Here is a 22,007-nt window from a genome sequence, read left to right as displayed (position 1 = left end):
GGCATCCAGGGAATTCAGTGCCCGTTACCTGCTGCTATCCGGCCGTCAGCTTCCAGGCAATGTCCTGACAGTAATACACTCCAGATCTGCAGCGCTCTGTGGATTTGACTGTAATGAAATTCTGAGAAAAAGTGTGTTTGGTTTTTTGGTTGCTCGTGTGGATTTGGCTGATGCAGGTTTTGTTCCTCCAGAGTGCTTTAACGGCGCTGCTTTATTAGATGAATTTAAACCATTTGCGTCTGTTTTGTCTACATCATAGTTGTGTTCAGTAAACCTCAGGCAGACTTAGGGCCAATCTCATTTCTCTGTCTTACCCCTTCCCCTACCCCTACCCCTTTGTCTGCGTCTTCCCCTTGCCCCTCGATACCGAGTGAAGGAGGGTAGGGGGAAGAACGTTTCTCTAAGAAATGAGACACCACTCGATTACCGTTTGATTGCGTCATCTTCCCTTTCCGCTAGCTGGCTGCTACGTCAACAGAGGCGATACGCGTTGACATAAACAAACGAAGATGCCGTCGTCTCAGGTTGTGATATCGATTGCCTGGTCTCTCTTTATCTTTGCACGCTTGTGTGCCATCAGTCAAAGACATTGTTTCATTGTATTTAACGGCGGCGCCGGTGACACCATAAGCAAAACATTAGCAAACAGCAAATAGCGCATAGCTGCTAGCTAGCGGTTAACTAGTGATTCAAAACAAAAACATTACAATTAAAACCGCTTGAACGTTTTATTAAAGGTATCATAAAACACGAGTGTCATTAAACTGCTGAAAATACATACATTTGTGCGACTCACTTCTGAGAAATTCCTACCCCTCTCTTTCAAGTGTGGTCCTCCGCAGACTTCGTTTCAAGGGCTATGTAGCCCTACGCCTTGGCCCTAGCCCTTAATCAAAATGAGAATTGGGACACCACTTCCCCTCACATGAACGCGCAAAACCGAGGGGAAGGGGTAAGAGTAAGGGGTAAGACAGAGAAATGAGACGCAGCCTTATCTCCTCTACTGTTCACTTGCACAGGATTATACATTTCTCCAAACGCCTTGAAATCACACTGAACTCCAGAAAACACTAGAAGCTTTCTGCTCAATCTGGCCATGTGCTTTCAAAACAATAACTGCATCATGGAAAAGATTGATCGCACAATACTCCATGTGCCCAATGTGTTGCAACAGTTTATTTTAGCCATCGGTCTGAAATCAAATTAGTTTGTTCACAAATATCATACACTAGCCTTTAAAATTTCGGGGTCGGTAAGATTTTTTTAATGTTTTTGAAAGATGTCTCTTATGCTCACCAATGCTGCATTTATTTGATCTGAATGTAATATATTCCAGTGATGCAAAGCTGAATTTTCAGCATCATTACTTCAGTATTCAGTGTCACATGATCCTTCAGAAATTGATTTGATGCTCAAGAAACATTTATTATTATTATCAATGTTGAAAACTGTCCCTCTCCTTCATGTTTTTGTGAAAACCGTGATGTATTTTTCTTTTTTCAGGATTCCTGTTCAAAGGAACCTGATTGTGGTTGAATGCATGTGGTGTTCACACATATTATGATATTTGTAAACAAACTCGTGTAAAGATAAAGAGCAAGTTCTGATTCTGTTAAGTCTGCCTGAGGTTTATTGAACACAACTATAAGACAACACAGCTGTTACACATGTTAAAAGAGAGTGAATTCAGGGTCCTTCGACGTTCTGATGGTTCTTGATCAAAATTCCGACCCACTGATGACACACACAGTTTAATGATCTCCAACCTGAGCAATCTGTTCCTAGCACACCGGCTTGCCTGAAGCCCAACCATATGTTCATATCTCTCTCCTTTTCTGACATTTCACATCACTCAAGAGCTTCTGCGCACTTATTCCTCACCTCAAACGGCCATTGAGAATTTTAGAGTGAAGCAAAGTGTTATTTTAGTGATGCTATATACTGGCACGCTCGATTTCAGACACCTCATGGCAATTTCTTTCACACTAGAGATTTTGAAGTAGGCCAAAGTCTGAGATTTCAGTTTGTATGGTGGGTAGTTCATGTGAACTCAAGTAGTTTGCAGTTATATGAAAATAGTCTGTTTTTATTTGCAGTTGTAAAAGAAATATTGATGGCATAGAATTTGTATTCAATCAATTAACAATACTTCTACAGCACTCATTAATCTTAGTTTAGGTTAATGTCTAGATTTACCAATAAATCCCTTAACATTAGTTAATTCACTGTTCACAAAAATTCACAACAAATATTTTCTGCTACTAGCTGCATTAAACAGCTGCTGTTAGGAATACCGCAATTCAAACCCAAAAATACTGTGAGGAAAGACCTGCGGCAGCAGAGGGAGGGATGTGGAATCAAAGCAAGTGTGAAAACAGCCTAAATTGATTTGTCTCTGTTTTTTTTTGGTGGTGGTTGTTGACAAACAGCTCCAGCACTCCATTACTCGCTCTGAATAATTAGAAAGTTGCGGTGAAACACCAGCCAAGAAGTACAGCAACGTCTGACACTCTGGTATTGATAAAAGTGCCGAAAAGCGTACCTCAGACCACAGGAGTCTCTTCTCATTCTTACAAAACCAAGTCATAACTATTGCATAACCATGCCGTCACAAAACTCAGTGACATTTTATAACTTGTTTCAGCTGCCATCAGCGCAATCCGACAGAACACAATGCAAAGATGCAGAGGTTCCCACGGCATTCGTTTTCTCCAAGCTCATCTTGTGTTCGGGACCGTCCGCACATGCATGGCCTCTTCTTTTCACAGTGTAAATATACTGTGTTCCTTCATGCTAGAGCGGGCAGGCTGATAGCTTTACAGCCCAAGAACATATTTTTTCTGCCTGTTGCGGATTTTGCTCATGCTGCTATATTATGATATATTTTGTCATTGGTGCTCATGACGATGGAATACGTTTTGGTTATTAATATTGCTGCATAATGCTGCCAGGTGAATGAAGATGACTCATGTTGACATGTTTTTAACCATCCATCTCTGCCAAAGCTCCTCAACTAGAGTAAAAGGCCATTTGAAATATTAACAGGTGAAACATCCACCATCTAGAGATGTTTATCATAATGTTTCAGAAGAAACAGCTATTCAATCAGATCTTACTTGCATGCAAACTGATCTTATGTTTTACCTAATATTTATGTTTTCTATATGCAATTTCTATGCTCATTAGAGTATTGTGTTTAGGGTTGGGTATTGTTTTAATTTTATCTAGTCCGATTATGATTCTTTTTTAGTCCAGTTTTGATTCCAATAAGGTAAAAAAGTCAAAACATTTGGATGTCAAACATATTTATTCTGTGTCTTTTTGCAAAACATTCTGTTGCAGCTGAATACTATGAATACAAATCAGTAGCCTAAAGAACACTTACACAGGAACCAGAGCAAAAACAGCTAGCCTAACTTATATACATTTCATGCACTATTAAAGACAAGTAAACAGTCAGTAATAAAATAAGAACAAATAAATGTATTCGCAATAGCATAAATTAAATCTTTTGTTCTTTTATTAACATCAATGACAGACGGCAGCAGGTATATTAGGCTGATGTCACAAAGACCGAATATACTGTTACACGTTTTCTTCCTCAACTGTTTACGTTCACTTGATATAAAACTGACTGTTTACGATGACAGATCGGATAGCTATCCGTTTTTTTTGTGAGTACAACATTTTGTTCTCTTTTGCGTCTTCTTGCAGCTGCTAACTGATTGCCTAATCCTAACCCCACCCCCTACCCCCACACCTAATCCTAAACCTACCTATACTGGGGATTTTTAATTGTTGTTAATTTAGCAACTGGTAACATCAAACTCTAATGCGATAAACTGAAATCAGTCTATAGCCACATCTATCATTTAAATTTTGATAATCTGTACTTATTTTGGATTTTTTTGTAAGTACAAAAAACATGTTTTTCAGGTTGTTCCAACTTATTTTTCTGTTATGCCAAAATATAGACCTATATAGTCCATCTTTCTGAGCTATGCTGTCTTTTCGCTTGCCTCTTTTCATCAAATATATAGCCACAACTGTAATCTTAATCTATTTATCTTCACCCTTCAAATATAATCTGAATTTTATTCTGTGTTTGCAGGATAACTTCCCTGCTGGAAATCCAGAGAGACTCCAGGATTTAAAATCAACCGTTGACCTGCTGACGAGCATCACCTTTTTCAGGATGAAGGTATGACACTCACTCTCTCTCTCTCACTTCCGGTGCACGCTGGGAGCGTTTGGGGTGGTGGTGAGGGGTTTACGGAGAGGTGTTTGATAGTTTTTTTTTTGTTTGTTTGTTTGTTTGTTTTTTTGTTTATTTTTTTTTTATTTTTATTTTTTTCTCATTTCTTTTTTAATCTAAAAGGGGATTTGAGACATAATATTTTTGTAGAGCTAAATTTGGAAATTAAAACCACGTATTGGTGGTGTTCGCCGAGGCGCTGGTATGGCGTCGTTGCTGGCGGGTGGAGAACCACCTGTTTCGCGGCGTCACGGAGTCAGATGTGTACCTGCGCAGGGTGTGTCTGTGGAGGATGTGCTGCTGGCGGTCGGAGAGGAGGTTGGATATGACAACATTTCTTCGGCCTCCAGGATGAATAAAGCGGTGGTGGTTTTTGTTAAAGAGGAGAAGCTAGTGAACCGCCTGATAGCCAACGGGATTGTGGTAGGTGGCGATTTTGTTATTGTTTCACCGCTTGTTACACCAACAACAAAAGTTTATGTCTCGAACGTCCCCCCGTTTATTAGAAATGAGGATATTGAGCGTGCATTAGTTCAATATGGTAAATGTGCTAGTGCGATTAAAACGATCCCATTAGGATGTAAAAATGAAGCACTAAAACATGTGATGTCTTTTAGAAGACAGGTGTTTATGTTTCTCAATGTGCCGGAGTTAGACGTGTCTTTCAGAGTTGTGCATGAAGGAAAATCGTATATGCTTTATGTTAATACGGGTAGCTTGAAGTGTTTTGAGTGTGGTGAACTTGGGCACAAAAAGCTGACATGCCCACATAGAGCTCAGACTAATGAGGAGGCCGCTGGGCCTAGTGGAGTAACGTTAACTGCCGCTAATGTAAAAAATACAATAACTCAGCCTAATGAAGAGAGTATCGTTCAGAATGATGAATCACGCGCAAGTGTAGACAGAAATCAGAATGAAGGAGAAAAAGTGGAGAATGTGGTACAAGAGCATGAGGTCTTGGAACACAGTACACATACAGTGGTAGTAGAGAAAGTAAGTGAAAGTGTTGCTTGCGAAGTGATCAGTATTGAAAATACTGAAAGCTTAAATGATGTTGAAAAAGGTGAGGATTATGAAATGAGGGAGGATGATACATTGTCTGAGGTGTCGGATGTTTCTGAGTTTGGGTCGCAGAATATTGATGAAACATATTCGGTGCAGGAGATTAATGATTTTTTGGATTTGACGTTTGGAAAAACTGTTGAGGTGAAGGATTTTTTCCCGGAGATAGACAAATTCATATGGTCAGTGGTGTCAATGCTGAAAGTTGTTAGTTATGAAGCTCTATGCAAGAAGAAGAGGTTTAGGCTGAAAAAGATGTTGGCTAAATTACGGAAAGAAAAAAGAGCTGTGCAAAAATAGGATGCTCAAATGCACAGGGTGAATTTCATACTTCATGCTTTCTGTCTATTCACATTTGTTTTTCTCTATTTTCATTTTTCTATGGAACTTTTAAAATTCAGTTCCTTAAATATAAATGGGGGTAGAGATCGGAATAAATTAGGCATGATTTTAGAGTTTGTTAAAGGAGCTGATATAGTCTTTTTGCAAGAAACACATACAAGTACTGATAATGAGACTCAGTGGGGTATGTGGTGGGAAGGGAAATATGCTCTTAGCCATGGTACAAACACAAGTGCTGGGGTAGCTATTCTTTTTTCCAAAAATCTAAATGTAAATATTCTATCAACTGAGGAAATTGTAAAAGGTAGAGCACTTTTAACTAAAGTAGAGTCTGAAGGAAATATATTTGTTTTAATTAATGTATATGCTCCTAATAATGGACATGAGCGTGTGGTTTTTTTTATGGAATTGAGAACAGTTATTCAGAAAATTGATGATACTGTGTGCATGATAATTGGGGGTGATTGGAATTGCACAACTAATTTTATAATTGATAGGAATGGAGAGGAGCCACATAATCAGTCAAGCATTCAATTGTTAAAAATTATAAATGAGTTTGATTTAATAGACTTGTGGAGAAGTAGGAACATAGGAGTTAGACAATATACATGGTTAAAGGCATCAGATAATCAAGTTAGTGGTGCTCGGTTAGATAGATTTTATTTGGGGAAGATTTGGAATAATAAGGTAATGAATGTATCCATTTTGCCTAATGGTTTTTCAGATCACCATATGATTACTTTTGATTTTAATTTAAAGAAAGTGGTTAAACCTTGTTATTTTTGGCATTTTAATGTCAAATTATTACAGGATATCAGTTTCTGTGAAAAGTTTAAGGTTTTCTGGGATAGGTGGAAACTTAAAGACAGTTTTGAAAATCTTGGTCAATGGTGGGATGTAGGTAAAGCTAACATCAGAATTTTTTGCCAAAACTATACTTCACATACTACTGCAATGATGAAAAGAACAGTGAAAAGTTTACAAAGAGACATTGTATCTCTGGAAAAAGACATGTTAAATAATATGGGATTGTTAAATAATGAAAGGTTAAATAAGAAAAAAGAAGAACTTGGGTCTTTTTTACAAGAAAAGGTAAAAGGAGCATTAATAAGATCAAGAATTTGCTCCATCAAAGATATGGATGCTCCTAGTGCCTATTTTTTTAATTTGGAAAAGAAAAGTTTTTTACAAAAACAGTTGTCATCTAAGATGTCCGAATGGAACTATAACTTCTGACCCTCTGGAAATGAGAGAAATGACAATAGACTTTTATTCTAAATTATATAATGTTCAGAGTTGTGACTCTGCAAGTGTGGACGATTTGCTCTGTGATCTACCTCAGTTGAGAGATGAACAAAGAGAATCGCTGGATGAACAAATAACTTTGCAAGAGCTTACTGATGCAATGAGACAATTATCCCCTGGAGGATCTCCAGGAGTGGACGGTATACCTGTGGAGTTCTATCAGGATTTCTGGGATTTACTTGGACAAGATTTAAATGAACTGCTGATTGATTGCATCGAAAGAAAGACATTACCCACAAGTTGTTGCAGAGCAGTTCTATCTTTAATTCCTAAGAAAGGAGATTTGGGTCTATTGAAAAACTGGAGACCAGTGTCGTTGCTATGTTTAGACTATAAAATATTCTCAAAGGTACTAGCAAATAGACTTAAAAAATATTTATATGTAGTAGTTCATAGAGACCAGTCTTATTGTATACCAGATAGAACAATTATGGATAATTTATTTTTATTGCGTGATGTGATTGATTTTAGTCAAAGTAATAATCTTAATTTGGGGATTCTTTCGCTTGACCAAGAGAAAGCTTTTGACCAAGTTGATCATGGATATCTTTTCAATGTGTTGAAAGAATTCGGGTTTGGGGATAATTTTATATCTTATATAAAGTTGTTGTATTCTTATGCATTTGTTATGGTTAAAGCTGGAGGTGGATTGAGTGCACCTATCATGATGTCCAGGGGTATCAGACAAGGCTGTCCACTTTCTGGACAGTTGTATAGTCTAGTAATCGAACCTTTTTTGTGCAGATTAAGGAAAGAGCTAATCGGTATTTCACTTCCAGATTTAAAGAGTACCTTTAAAGTATCCCTGTCAGCATATGCTGATGATGTGACAGTGTTTATAAAAAGTCAAAATGATGTGAAAGTTTTAATGGAAATTATTGAAAAATATGAAAAAGCAGCACTCTATTTACCTGTCCATGAAGGAGGTCAAGGGCTCGTGGATGTGAGAAGTCGGTTGATTTCTTACAGGATACAAGCAGCATAAAGACTTTTATATCACAAAGACTTGACTTGGGCCCATACTGCAAGATTAATTTTGAAGAACGCAGGTGGGCTCGGGTTGGATAAACATTTGTTCATAATGGACTTGGGGAAGGTGTGTCTGTCAGAGATTACTCCCTTCTATAAGTCAATGTTTCAGTCCTGGAAAGTGGATCGAAGTAGTGATGACACAGGGCATTGGATTTTGGAAGAACCATTATTTTTCAATCCAATGATCCAAACAAGGCTGTTGTCTTCAGTAAGCGTATCTGCAGTTTTGAAGCGCAATGGGATTGTAAAAATCAGACATCTCTTGGACGATGATGGGTGGAAGCCGGTTGGAATTCTTAAAGAAGTGACAGGATTGAAATCTGATCGTCTTGTCTCGAAACTGACAGAGGAGATCTGGAATGTTTTACCAAGTGGGCATAGAGAGTACATTGAAAGACGTCGGTCAATGGACTTAAGAGATATAGAAGAAGAATTTCCAAAAATCAGAGTGTCTCCAGCCATACTTGAGGAAACGGTGGATGTAAATATGGACTCAATTTTGTCTTTTGATACACCACAGCTGGACTATTTTAAATCTACGTCAAAGAAAGCGATTTACTATTCTTCAGTAAAAGTCACACCAAGTTTTTCTCAAGAGAATAAAAGCTTCAAAGTGGCCAAGTTTGTTAGGACCAGACTTCCTCGTGAGGGACAGGTGGAGAGCCCTGTATAAGCCTCCTATAGAGAAGCGTACTGCGGATCTACAGTGGAGGCTTATCCACGGGGCGATAGCTACAGACAGACATGTGGCACACTTGAATCCAGCAGTGGGGGGGGGGGGGGGGAATGTAGATTTTGTGGAAACCAAGAAGACTTAGAGCATTTATTTTTAAAATGTGGAAGATTACAAGATTTTTTAATTTTCTTAAAGATTTGTTTAAAGATTTTGATGAAGAATTTTCAGATCAAATATTTATTGGAGGTGTTAAGTATAGGTATTCTATGAGAAAGATGACATGCTTATTAAATTATTTGTTGGGTACAGCAAAATTAGCAATCTGGAAAACAAGGAAAAATGAAGGAATACAACTTGGGTCTACTGATGTGGAAATGATGTTTAGAAAACTAGTGGGTGGAAGAATCAAGATTGAATTTGCGTACTACAAACTGGTGAAAAATGAAATGTTTTTTTGTGATATCTGGTGTTGTAAAGATGTCTTATGTGAGGTTTTTGAGGGTCAGTTGGTTTTGAATATCTAATGAATGTTTTATGTGTTTTATTTATTATTTTTTATAGTATTATTGTGAGTGTGTGTGTGTGAGATAAATTTGAAAATTTAATAAACGTTGTTTAATCCTCCTCTCTCTCTCTCTCTCTCTCTCTCTCTCTCTCTCTCTCTCTCTCTCTCTCTCTCTCTCACACACACACACACACACACACACACACACACACACACACACACACACACACACACACACACACACACACACACACATAGAGAGAAGTATGTGGGCTATTTAACTGGAATTAAATCAGTGTGACTCCACACTATGACTCACACACACAATAAAAAAATAAAAAACCATGCATTTCATGAAAGATAATTCTTTCAAATAAAAATATGAATGAAACTATCAGGGGGTTTTGTGACTTTCATGGGCAGTCAAAATATTATTGCAGTTGTTATTCAGTGTGAAGGACTTTCTAATAATTTCCTGCATTAAGTAGTCGAATATATTAAATAAAAAAAAGAAAAAGAAAATCCTGTTCAACAAACTTCCTTTAACATCATAAGTTTGGATGAATCCCACAAAGTTATATTTAGCTCCAAAACCAATAAGAAAAATAAGAAATATACACTCACCTAAAGGATTATTAGGAACACCTGTTCAATTTCTCATTAATGCAATTATCTAATCAACCAATCACATGGCAGTTGCTTCAATGCATTTAGGGGTGTGGTCCTGGTCAAGACAATCTCCTGAACTCCAAACTGAATGTCAGAATGGGAAAGAAAGGTGATTTAAGCAATTTTGAGCGTGGCATGGTTGTTGGTGCCAGACGGGCCGGTCTGAGTATTTCACAATCTGCTCAGTTACTGGGATTTTCACGCACAACCATTTCTAGGGTTTACAAAGAATGGTGTGAAAAGGGAAAAACATCCAGTATGCGGCAGTCCTGTGGGCGAAAATGCCTTGCTGATGCTAGAGGTCAGAGGAGAATGGGCCGACTGATTCAAGCTGATAGAAGAGCAACTTTGACTGAAATAACCACTCGTTACAACCGAGGTATGCAGCAAAGCATTTGTGAAGCCACAACACGCACAACCTTGAGGCGGATGGGCTACAACAGCAGAAGACCCCACCGGGTACCACTCATCTCCACTACAAATAGGAAAAAGAGGCTACAATTTGCACGAGCTCACCAAAATTGGACAGTTGAAGACTGGGAAAATGTTGCCTGGTCTGATGAGTCTCGATTTCTGTTGAGACATTCAGATGGTAGAGTCAGAATTTGGTGTAAACAGAATGAGAACATGGATCCATCATGCCTTGTTACCACTGTGCAGGCTGGTGGTGGTGGTGTAATGGTGTGGGGGATGTTTTCTTGGCACACTTTAGGCCCCTTAGTGCCAATTGGGCATCGTTTAAATGCCACGGCCTACCTGAGCATTGTTTCTGACCATGTCCATCCCTTTATGACCACCATGTACCCATCCTCTGATGGCTACTTCCAGCAGGATAATGCACCATGTCACAAAGCTCGAATCATTTCAAATTGGATTCTTGAACATGACAATGAGTTGGCCCCCACAGTCACCAGATCTCAACCCAATAGAGCATCTTTGGGATGTGGTGGAACGGGAGCTTCGTGCCCTGGATGTGCATCCCACAAATCTCCATCAACTGCAAGATGCTATCCTATCAATATGGGCCAACATTTCTAAAGGATGCTTTCAGCACCTTGTTGAATCAATGCCACGTAGAATTAAGGCAGTTCTGAAGGCGAAAGGGGGTCAAACACAGTATTAGTATGGTGTTCCTAATAATCCTTTAGGTGAGTGTAGTTTGTTTGCATTATTATTGTTATTAATTTCATGACAATTAAGCACATTATCTCCCAAAATTCTTCCCATTTCTAATTCTCAATACACCAGCGTGAATTCACTACCAAATATATATATACAGTATATATATACTGTATATATATATATATATATATATATATATATATATATATATATATATATATATATCATTATGTATATCATGATGTATACTGTAAATACTTTGCAATGGAAATAATATAGTATTTCATGTTTCTATTCTAGCCCAAACAAACTTATACATATACAAACGCCCTTTGCATTGCTCACGGTATATTCAGAAAAATATCCATTTCATAGCTCAAGATTCTGTTCTAAAACGTTACATCTCTAAATCCATTAAACTCACGAACACTGAATAAACGTCTTTATCGAAAGACTGGGTGATTTATTAAGTAGGCTATTATGTCATGTAATATTTGGGGGAGCAGCATGCATTTTGATGAGAAAATGTCATTCAAGTGTCATACAATTTAATGTGACTATATATCAGCCAGAGGCACAAGTTAACATGAGTCCAGCTCCTATAATGAAATAAAGAAGACTTTTGAATTATTCCTACATCAATTTGTACATAATAAGATGCTTTAATGTTAAGCTGACTGCTTTTCTTGACGCAGTTCGAGTCCTGTATCAAGTATGAGTTTATTGGCGTTTTTGTTAAATAAACTTTTGCCATCAAAAGCAATGAAATTCCTTGTTTTTTAATCTCTACAATACAATACACAATCATGTAGTGCAAATGTTTTATTGTAATGGGCGTATTGCACAGGCTTCACGTCTGGCGTAAGGTCACAACACGGTAACCAGTTAAACCGTAACACGGAGCGTCTATTTATTCGGCAGGATATAAAACTTTAGATCAGGGTTTTTTAACTTCAATTGTAATCTTTACAAAGAGTAAAGATCAAGCACCTAACAAGGTCTACGCGTGTTAATTCGAATAGTTTGTTTTCCCCAATGGCATAAACAGATATGATGTTTTCGTTGGCGTTCCCAGTTAGGGCTAGATGATATGACCTAAAGTCAAAATCTCTATTAATTTAACATTTTACCGCGATTACATTTAATGAACGATTTGTTTTTGTCCTCATAGTTCATAGGTTTGTACTATAAATATGCTCAACTATTAAAGGTGGGATATTTTTTTATTTTACAATATTTGAAGGAAACAAACTTTGATGTTAGCTTGAGAAAGCCCAAACCTTGAACCGGGACTCGAACTCGGGTCGCCTGAACGCTTGAATGTGTAAACTGGTACGCCTTAAAACACATACAATTGACACAGTTTTGTGAGGTTTGAGTTTTCCTCCATGTTGGTTCTATGCCACTGACTGGATGGTGCGAAGTCACGTGACTACACACGCAGTAGTATGTTTTTAAGGGGAAAGTATTAACAAGCATAAGAAAACGAAATAACCGGTTAGATGTTATGAATTGCGATTTCGATTACTTTTCGATTAATCGTCCAGCCCTAATTACCCTAATGGTAATTTAGGGTGTAATTGTCTTAATTGTCATGAAAAATAATGCCACAATGAAAACAGATGTCTGAATAGCCATAAAATATGTTTCATTTTCTTTATTCTTATATATTTTGGGGCTGAAATATGACCCTGACAAGTTCTTGACTTGTCCGATTTTGAATTTCTGATAGGTTATATTTCACTCATTCATTCACAGCCGTTCTGATACAGATCTCGTGTTGATTGTCTCGAGTGTAATGAGCTGCTAATCACAGCTTTCCTGATAAGAGCCCTGCATTGAGAGAGTTCTGATGGGTTTCACTTCAGCAAGCACAGATAAAGTGAATATACTCTCTGATTGTTTTCATCTATGTTCTGCTTCATCAGCTGCGAATATAAAGCTGCACTTTTGCAGTCTGTAATGAAATATTTCTCACCGGCGCTGCAGGGTTTCTATGATTTCTCATTTGTTTGCACGAAATAAAAAAAATCTTTTGGCTCTTGAAATATGTACTTGAGTCAAATTTATTTGAGCACAATGACAATAACCACTTGTTCTGGGGGTCTAGTGGCAATAAAAACGTCTTTGACTTATAGCTCAGTTCTGAGTGAGACAATACAGCCTTTTTTGAAAAGTAATAAAGAATATACTGATTTCTAGCTGTTGGGTAGCCGCGTCTGTTTCTGGAAATGTATTCAGAGCAAAAGTGCTTGTAAAATCACACTACTCAGATCTTTAGGTTGCTTAAGGGGAACAAACCAGACTATTTTATTTAGTAGACATACTTTAAATGAGATCACAGCCATGATTGGCCCCTGCTGTTAGTTCTCTGAGCTTGATTTTCTGTTGTGCTGTTTGCAGGTACAGTATTTTGATAACTGACTATTGTAATTGCAGTTCAATATGAGTTGTAAAAAAGACATCAAATCCAATACAAATAATAAACAGTGATTGATTTTTTTTTCCTTCCTTTCTCCTCCCAGGCTATTATAGTTCATTTACACAGACGTGCACACATTTGCTATTTCGTTTTGTCAAATTCAGTCCTTGCTGAGACATTGGCCACAAACATACAAATGCAAATATGCAAACACAGACACCAATTTAAAGTTTCCCTCAAATGTCTGTGCCATTAAACCACGTTTTATTATTAACCCATAAACGGTGCCCTTGTTGCATTATTAATATCATCCTGACACATTTCAGAATGCAATGACATGAATCAAGCTAATGTAGCTAGAAGCGTTTGTGTACTTGCGTGGAATGTGTTTTGGGTCTTTGATGTAGATAGATAATGTTTTATTCAAAACTGTATGTGGGTCAATGATGATGTTCATTTTTATTTTGGTCTGGATCGATGCATGTATTAAAAGCTACATTAAAAATGCAATTCTTAAAAACGAGGACTGTACTGAAGTTGTTTTTGTATTATTAATATTTAAGAAAATATTATTTTATTAAACTTGTTTACAAGAACAGATATTAATGAATGAATGAATGAATGAGGCATTTATAAAGCACTTTCATATGTACTACTGTACATATATAAATATAAAATATATATTAATATAATACATTTATTTAATAATATAAATTCTATTTTTGTATTAATATGTTATATTTTATTATATTAATTAAATAATTTTAACTGATAATTTATGTTACTGACTTGGTGGAAGCCATTTCGTTTTCATATGACAAGAAAACCATTTTCAGGATTTTAAGTTTCTTATCTTAAAGTTTCTTAATTTATATATAAAAAAATATGTTTAAATAATTTAACTACTTGGCTTGTATTTTTAGAATTTCAAGAATTGTCATCTCCTGATTTTCTTTGTTTGTCATTGACCCACATGCAGATTTGATTGCCTGTGAACTGCGAGAATTAAGGAGTGTGTTTGGATGAGTCGTACAGAGTAGACTGAGGCATGAGGAGATGATGTCACATCCACACACACACACACACACACACACACACACACACACTCACACATACACATACACACCTAGCACTGTCAGTTCCTTAGCCAGGCCTTGCATCTGATAAAAAGCGCTTTGTCATTTTAATGACTGACAGCTAGAGTGGTCTGAGCAGGCAAATCAGTGAAGCGCGGCTAAAGAGGCAGAGGAAGCCCCGCCCACCGAGAGGACACCGCTAGGCAGAGAATGAAAACTCCAACTGTCACAATGCATTATGGGTAATGGAAGAGTGCCCATGCCGTGGTGATGTTTATTTCTCCCCTTAGTGTCCGCATTCAGAAACACCAACACGGTACAGGCAGATGAGTGGACACATTAGTCAGTTACATAAGGCAAAAGTAGTGCATTCTAATGTATATTCTGATGTTATTCATTTACATATTCTGAGGGAGTGTTTTCAGTATCTTCTTCAGCTCCTGTAAAGCTCTGCTCCTTGAAAAGCAGAGAAATGGAGAAAAAATGTGTGTGTGTTTGTCTTCTCTAATTAATGGCAAAAAGAATGAGACTTTTAGCTCGTTCTGAAGCATTTGTCCTCCTTACATGAATGATTCCTCAAATCTTGTTTGTTGTTGAGTAGAGCTGTGGTATTTACTAAGTGATCAGACGTATGTGATGGGGAACAAAAACATTAAAAAAAAAATAATATCACAGAGACTTGTTGGACTCTTGAAGCAGTATGCAACACCTTAGTAACCACATAGCAAGTTACTATGTGTTTGCAGAAGTGTTGTTGGTGGTTGCTAAGTAATTAGTAAGTCTGAGTTGCTATGCTATTTTGCTATGCAGTTGTTACAGAGTTCTGGAGCCAGTTGCATAAACCGCTGAGGCTAGTCTTACAAGTTAGTCATCAAATTGTTTTCTTTATGACTGTTCATAACTTTTTTAATCAGTTACATAAAAAACTTAGATTGGCCTAATTTGATACCGAAAAGTTAGACTGATTTCCTCTTGACTCCAGACAGCAACATAGTGTAACGAATACGACTCTGGGTAAATATGACTTAGCTCAAGAATATGGGGAATCTTGGGAATATTAATATTTATGTCTCATGGTCATAATTCATAAGTCGCATGTACATTCAATTTATCAATTATCGAGACTATCTTGTTCTGTGACTGGTCTGACCGACATTTAATTCGTCCAGCGAAATAAATGTAAAATCATTACAGTCAAGAAGAGATATTCACAAACTTCAAGAGAGTTTCATGTCCTGGCCACGGACACCCAACTTTCTGAGTTTATAAATTAAAACTACTGACTGTAGTCTAATATCGAGCTTGTAGCTTAAGATCTTTTATTTCAGTGACTTTAGAATGGTGGATTTTCAAACACAGAGGCAGTGAAAAGTATTTATGAATTTTAATAAAGGCAAAACTAGAGATTATGATATGAGCTACGAATATACACGTACGTAAAAATGCAAACAATAAACAAACAACATATAACCAAACAATAACATAAGTGATCAGAATGAAATGAAAGAAAGAAAGAAAGAAAAGAGAGAAAAAAAAAGGGGAGGGGGAACTTAATTCACAGTCCTAAGAGATAGACACCAGGAAAACAGCTTTTATCAACTCAATATACTTGCAGTATTCTGTGCTCTTTCAGTGCGATGCTGTAAAAGAGGCGCGCGTGTCCGGCTGGTTTGCGTCTGGCTTTGTCTTCTGGGTCGTTTTGCAAGACGATGTAAAGGCTTACTTGAATTTAAGTTACCGCGAAAATTAGGTTCGTCTTCCGTGCGGAAGAGGTTTAAAGTCTTTGTTGCAGCAACGGCAGGCTTTTACATGACGCGGGCCATGTGTCCCAGAGGCCAAGTCCAGGCCCGTTCAGCTGGAGCAGCGCTGCACGTGGAGAAGAAGGAGGAGGTCCAGGGACCGGAGGAAGAAGAGGAGAGATCAGCGGGGTCGATGAGAGGAGAAGAGAGGAGAAGAGAGGGAAGAGAGGAGGGAAGCATGATATTTTGAAGGGGCCAAAACTCACGCCCTCTCACGGACGTGGGCCAACCGTCTTTAACCACGGATCGGGCACACCTCCTGACGTTTCGAGATCTATACCCCCCTTCCTCTTAGAAATTGGAACGATAGATTCGTTCGTAACATTAATATCACTGGTATTAATAAAACAATGCATCCTCTGATATGTTGCGTTAAACATTCGAGACCGTTGGGATATCTGGAACAAGACGATACCATGAATGGCACTGCTATGACATAATTTCACACAAATACACGATTATAGTCACATCACATTGATTACAAACCAATAAAGTTATATAGGCATAATATTTGGGACAAGGGATCATGCACACTTCAAGAAAATACATTTTAAACATTTACAAATTGATTTTTGATTACACGTGGTTTGAATACGATGAGTCTCTGTGTGTGTGTGTATGTGCTCCGTATGGAGAGTTCATGCAAGTTGAAGAGTTCACGGGGTGTTTTAATGAGATTAGCAGTCAACAAAGTCTTGTTGTTTTCTGAAGTATAAATCAGTGTCCGAGAATATCCCTAGGGGATCTGCGTAATCTCAGACATTGTGGCGCCTTGCGCTCGTGGCTTCCCGTGTAAACTCATAAAAGAGGTGTCTGTAGACAGCAATCAATGAGTTACTTGAGCTGATAGATGCCATCTGTTGTTTGTAGACAGTTCAAGAAGGATAGAGTCCGTTTGTTGGTAATTTCAGTAATTTTAAATATCTATAGAGAGAGAGCTGGTAATCTGACCATCTTCTTTGCGTTACATTCCCCCTTTGAGGAGTTGACGGGCGTGTATGTGCTTAGTCGACTCATCACGGTAGCGATGGTCAGATGGCAAGTGGATCCTGACGATCAAATAGCAGGTGGTTTCTAGGCTGATGATTCAGCTCAAGTGAGGTTGAGGGGGTCGATGGTGTGGGACCCCCCCTTTTTCACGGTTCGTAGGAACTCGCCAGACACGGCTTTGTGAGCTTGGCTGTGGATGCTCACGTCTTGTTGAGTCTGGTACAGGATGAAAGCCAAGACGAGTGTCGGGGCGTGGTCGGTGACCGTGGAGATGCCCATCACAGTGTTAGACTTCCTGGGTGTGAGTCTTGCCTTGGTGATCAGGAGTCGGGCTGCTCTCTCGCGAACCACCACAGCATCCTGTTAGAGGAAAAAGGGAGAGAGAGAGAAAGGGAGGAAAATTTTCAGCAACGGATGTCCTTAGTTGGCTAGGACAGTCTTGTTGCTTCGCTGAGGTTGGTATGCCACGTGCTTCAAAGTGCCATGCGTGGCTTTCGTGCTGCGGTGTTCAACACATGGGCACCCTTGGCATAGGAAAGGTCTGTTCATCAGAGGTCCGCATGACCTTTCTTTGTACACAGCGGAGGTGGCGTAAGCGGCTCTGAGGCGTGCAGTGTAGTTGGTAAAGTTTGATTGTGCTGTGTAGTCACTGCAATCGTGATGGTGGTGGGTATGTGGCGCAGACATTGGTCTGGTTGCACAGCTGCAGGTCAGAGATGACCTTGAAGCAGCAGGTGTCAGTGCTCGTTTTCGGTGTCGGTGTCCGACGTGGCTGCACTGTCTTCATCTGTTGTGTAAGAAGACTCGGGCTCATCAGGGTTCTGGAGAGAGTGGCTACAGGTTTGACGGTCAGGGCTTGGAGTTCTGGACGGCGGGTGATGCTGGTTCCAGAATCTTTCTGAGCGCTCGGTCCGACGCGTTGGATGAGCACCGTCACAGTCGTGCTGCCACCTGCTGTCTGGCTCTGAGCAGTGCTCAGAGACGGAGTAAATGGTGTGTGTTTCGACAGTCTTTTCATCCATAGCCCTTTGCTTGGTGTAAGCCTTGTGGGCTAAGTCTCTGAGTTTTCGAGTAGACATGGTTCGTGGGCAGACGAGCACACCGAGATGTTTACTCACGGTGCTATGCAGATTCCGCAGAAATAAAGTTCTAAAAGTTACATCTTCTTCCAAATGTGGAGCGTCGGTTGCTCCGAAAAACATTTGTCGGAGTCGGCCATAATAGGAGTTTGGGTGTTCAAGTCGGGCCTGCTTGACGTCAAAGGCCGCGATAAACCCTTGGTCTGCCTCTGGATCAGAGAATTCGCGGATCAGAGCTTGTCGCAGTTGCTTGTAATCTGCTTTGACAGCCTCTGATTGTCGATCCAGGAAGCTACGCACTTCTCTATTTGCGGTGATTCGTAACAAGTAGAACTTGTCCCAGGCTGTCACGTTAGCGACAGTTTGCAGGTGAAAGTCAATGTCTTGAAGGTACGCATAAACATTGTGGTCTCCGGCAAACGTAGGAATGTTTCTGGCCAGCTTGTCGAGGCTGGTTGGACGAGAGCTGTTGCTGGGGGCCCAATCCGTCTGGAGAGGATTCTGACCCTTTACAGCTCTTGGTGTTTGGCTGAGAGGCGAGGTGTTGTGCAGTGGGCTTTCGCCCCCCTTCCCCGCTCTGGGTGTGAAACTGAAAGGTGTGGCCTCGTGGGAAGGGGGAAATGGTGTGGGGTGTTCTTCCCCTTCCCTGTCACCGTTAAGGCTGTAAGCATGTCTCAGTTCTCTGCGAACCATGTCTAGTTCGTCTTCGAGATCGTGTCTCTGTTGAGCGAGCTCATGGATTTTAGTCTCTGCTCTCTCAAGGAGAGCTTCAGCCCGTTGGAGCCTTTCGTTGAGTTCCTTCTGGGTGTTTTCAACTTTCAGTCTTTCAACTTCCTGTTGTAGCGTGGTGTTCGTCTCGTCCTCTTCCTCGGTCAGGAAGAGTAGCTGGTCTAGACGGCTCTGTGTGTGTGCTCGGTCCTCCAGGGCCTCTGTGGCCTGGAGCTGTAGTGCGGCTACCTTCTGCTCCAGATCGAGGTTGGTTCTTTCACTGTCCCGGGCCCTGGCGACGAGTTTGAGTGCGAGGTTTCCGAAGATTTTGGACAGCTGCTCGTGGCTGTATGTCTGGGCTGGATCATGGGACTCGAACTGGCTCAGGTCTGTGTCCCGTTGCTCTTGGCTCGAGCGATGTGGGTCCTGGGGCAGCACGGTCTTTGTTATGTCCCTCAGCCATGCCTCAAGGTCGTCCCAGCGGACTGCAGGACAGGGTGAGCTCGACATCTCGGCTTACTGTTGGCGAGAGAAGCACAGCACACACAAAAAGAGACAAAATGCAAGTTTGTTTTAGGGTCAAATGAGCTATACTCATACGGGCTAGGCCGTTTATGAGAATTTCGGGCTAACTGATGCCGACAGTTAGCGGAGCCAATTTCGTGGGTATGGCTAAACCCACAATAGAGATTTTGACAGGCGGTAGCCTGGGAGTCGTCTAAAGACGCCCACTTGGATTGTTTACTCTATTATTCAGCTTTCCTGGGGTCTCTCTTAGGTTCTGTCTGTAAGTGAAATGAGAGAAACAAATCACAACTGAAATGGAGAAAAATTAAAATAACAACAAAGTTGAAGGTAGGGAAGAAAAGGAAAACACAACACAAGGAAGTGAATTGGTCTGCAATGAAATGTCACAAACAATAACACGGGGAGTGTTATAAATAAAAATAAAGAGGCCTAAGCCTATAAGCACTGACTGAGTCCTGCCAATAGATACACAATAAGGGATTAAGAGGTTGGACTTAATGTGAATTAAGGCTTTCTGGTTTCATCAAATTGGGTAAATATGTATGCAGGAGTCAGAGGCAAAGGCTTTACTAAAATAGTGATACAACAACAAAAAAAAAATTATGATAACTGATGGTGATTTATCAGAATAACCTACCCCACCCCCCTTTTGGAGAAAAGAGGGAAGAGAGAAAAAAAAAAAATTATTAATGAAATAAAATGTGAATAACAACACAGGCTTGAGACGCAGGCAGAGGGATAGGCCCCGGCAGTGGGTTTGTGCCACTAGGGTGAGGGCCGTATGTCTTCTCAGTGGTCTTCCCTGGCTGATTAGACACAATTTTGAATTAAAATTCAAACAAGTTTGAATTGAAATTCAACTAAGCATGCAAAGGGAGGTTCAAAATAATAAAAATAAGGAAGGAAAGAAAATTAGAATGATGACAGTGATGTATCAATACTAAAATTAATTAAACTGAAATTCAGGATGACTTCCCATAATCCTTACAATAACACTGAAGTTATTAGTATTGAAAAAAAAAAAATAATAATCAAACGAAAAGGGTAGCAATGAGACACTTCAATTGCACACTGGGGGTTAACCAGATATTGATAAGTCGACCCAAGATGGCCACACGGTGGCGTGCTTCTTCCTAGGTGGATCTATCAATGAACTGAGTGAATCAAATCTAAGTTTTTAATTTGAAAAGTTTTCTTTTTTTTTTTCGAACTTAACTTAAAGTGTGATAGTCAAAAACAGAAAAAGGAATTGTCTAACTCCAAATACTATCAGCATAAGCTAAGCTTTGAATGCAGTTAAGTATTTGAGAGAGAAAATGAATGCAGAGAGGAAAAGAACTTGAAAGCAGGTGTTATCTTAGAACGCCACCAGAGGGCGTAATTGCGCTCGCGCCGGCTGACGTCAGTGGGAGGCGACGCTCACGTAGGATGACGTCGGTGGGGGGCGCGTAATTTGAGCACTGCCTCACCTCTAGAGGCTGCCCTCTAGTGTCGGTGACGTGATTCAGCAATTTTAGACAGCAGATTTTTTATCTGTGAAAATCACGAGTATTTCGCGCTCTGTTGCATGCGGAAAATGAGCGAGTTTCATAACATGTGACTAACAGGAATTACACATTTATATTACACATTTACATTACACATTGAGACGGTTTTAGCATAAGAACAGGGACTATCATATTTTCTTAATTCATAAAACTGGTCTTCAATTACACATTATCTCTGAAACGGTCTACAATAAAACACGTATTAAAACTTCTTGTTTTAATCACTAGAAACTTAAGCTGTGAGCACAACAGGCATCAAAACAGCTGTGAGCACATCTGCTCATCTCCCATAAGCATTAAATCAAAATAGCACTTTTATGATTTTTGCGTAGGTTTACGAAATTGGATCGCGAGGCCAATTTCTGACCAGGAGTTTTATCGTTAACGTATTATCATAAGGCCTATTACGACTGAAACTGAGGCACTGCCCAGGTCAGATTTACGCCTTCGTCCTAAAGAGATCCTTCGTCTTCATTTAGTCGGTTTAAATCATATTACATGTACTAACTGTAAAGAGTTTTGCTTCGTCTTTACAGAGACACAATGTAATGTCATGAACTGCAGTTTTAGCTCTTAACAGTGATTAAAAATGCTTAGACATTTTTAAAACTGTTAATTTGAAGAGCTGAGCTGGCTTTGTGCCTAACGTCAGCTGAGTGAGTTCGCCTTGGCGACTTACCTCACAATTCAAAACGCGCGTGTAACGTTACGTTACAATTATTAATACCAATAATACACATTCACTGAAACTGAATTTTGCCCACCAAATAAAGTTTGAAACTGCCAAAAATTACTCCACCATTACCTGTAACGAATACGACTCTGGGTAAATATGACTTAGCTCAAGAATATGGGGAATCTTGGGAATATTAATATTTATGTCTCATGGT

At 39.4% G+C, this 22,007-nt stretch overlaps 1 protein-coding gene across 2 annotated transcripts in view; it reads left to right on the top strand.

Moving 5' to 3' along the window:
- Positions 1 to 22,007, top strand: part of unc13c (unc-13 homolog C (C. elegans)) — a 558,188-nt gene that overhangs the window by 97,192 nt on the left and 438,989 nt on the right. For both annotated transcript variants that reach the window (XM_079873953.1, XM_079873952.1), the window contains exon 15: positions 4,112 to 4,201. In XM_079873953.1, the coding sequence (XP_079730079.1) occupies positions 4,112 to 4,201 (90 nt within the window). The remainder of the gene's footprint in view (positions 1 to 4,111; positions 4,202 to 22,007) is intronic.

Source organism: Squalius cephalus, assembly GCF_949319135.1.
Source record: "Squalius cephalus genome assembly, chromosome: 6".
Classification (NCBI taxonomy): domain Eukaryota; kingdom Metazoa; phylum Chordata; class Actinopteri; order Cypriniformes; family Leuciscidae; genus Squalius; species Squalius cephalus.
Note: the sequence above shows the minus strand (reverse complement) of the source record. Positions and strands in the feature narration are given on the sequence as shown.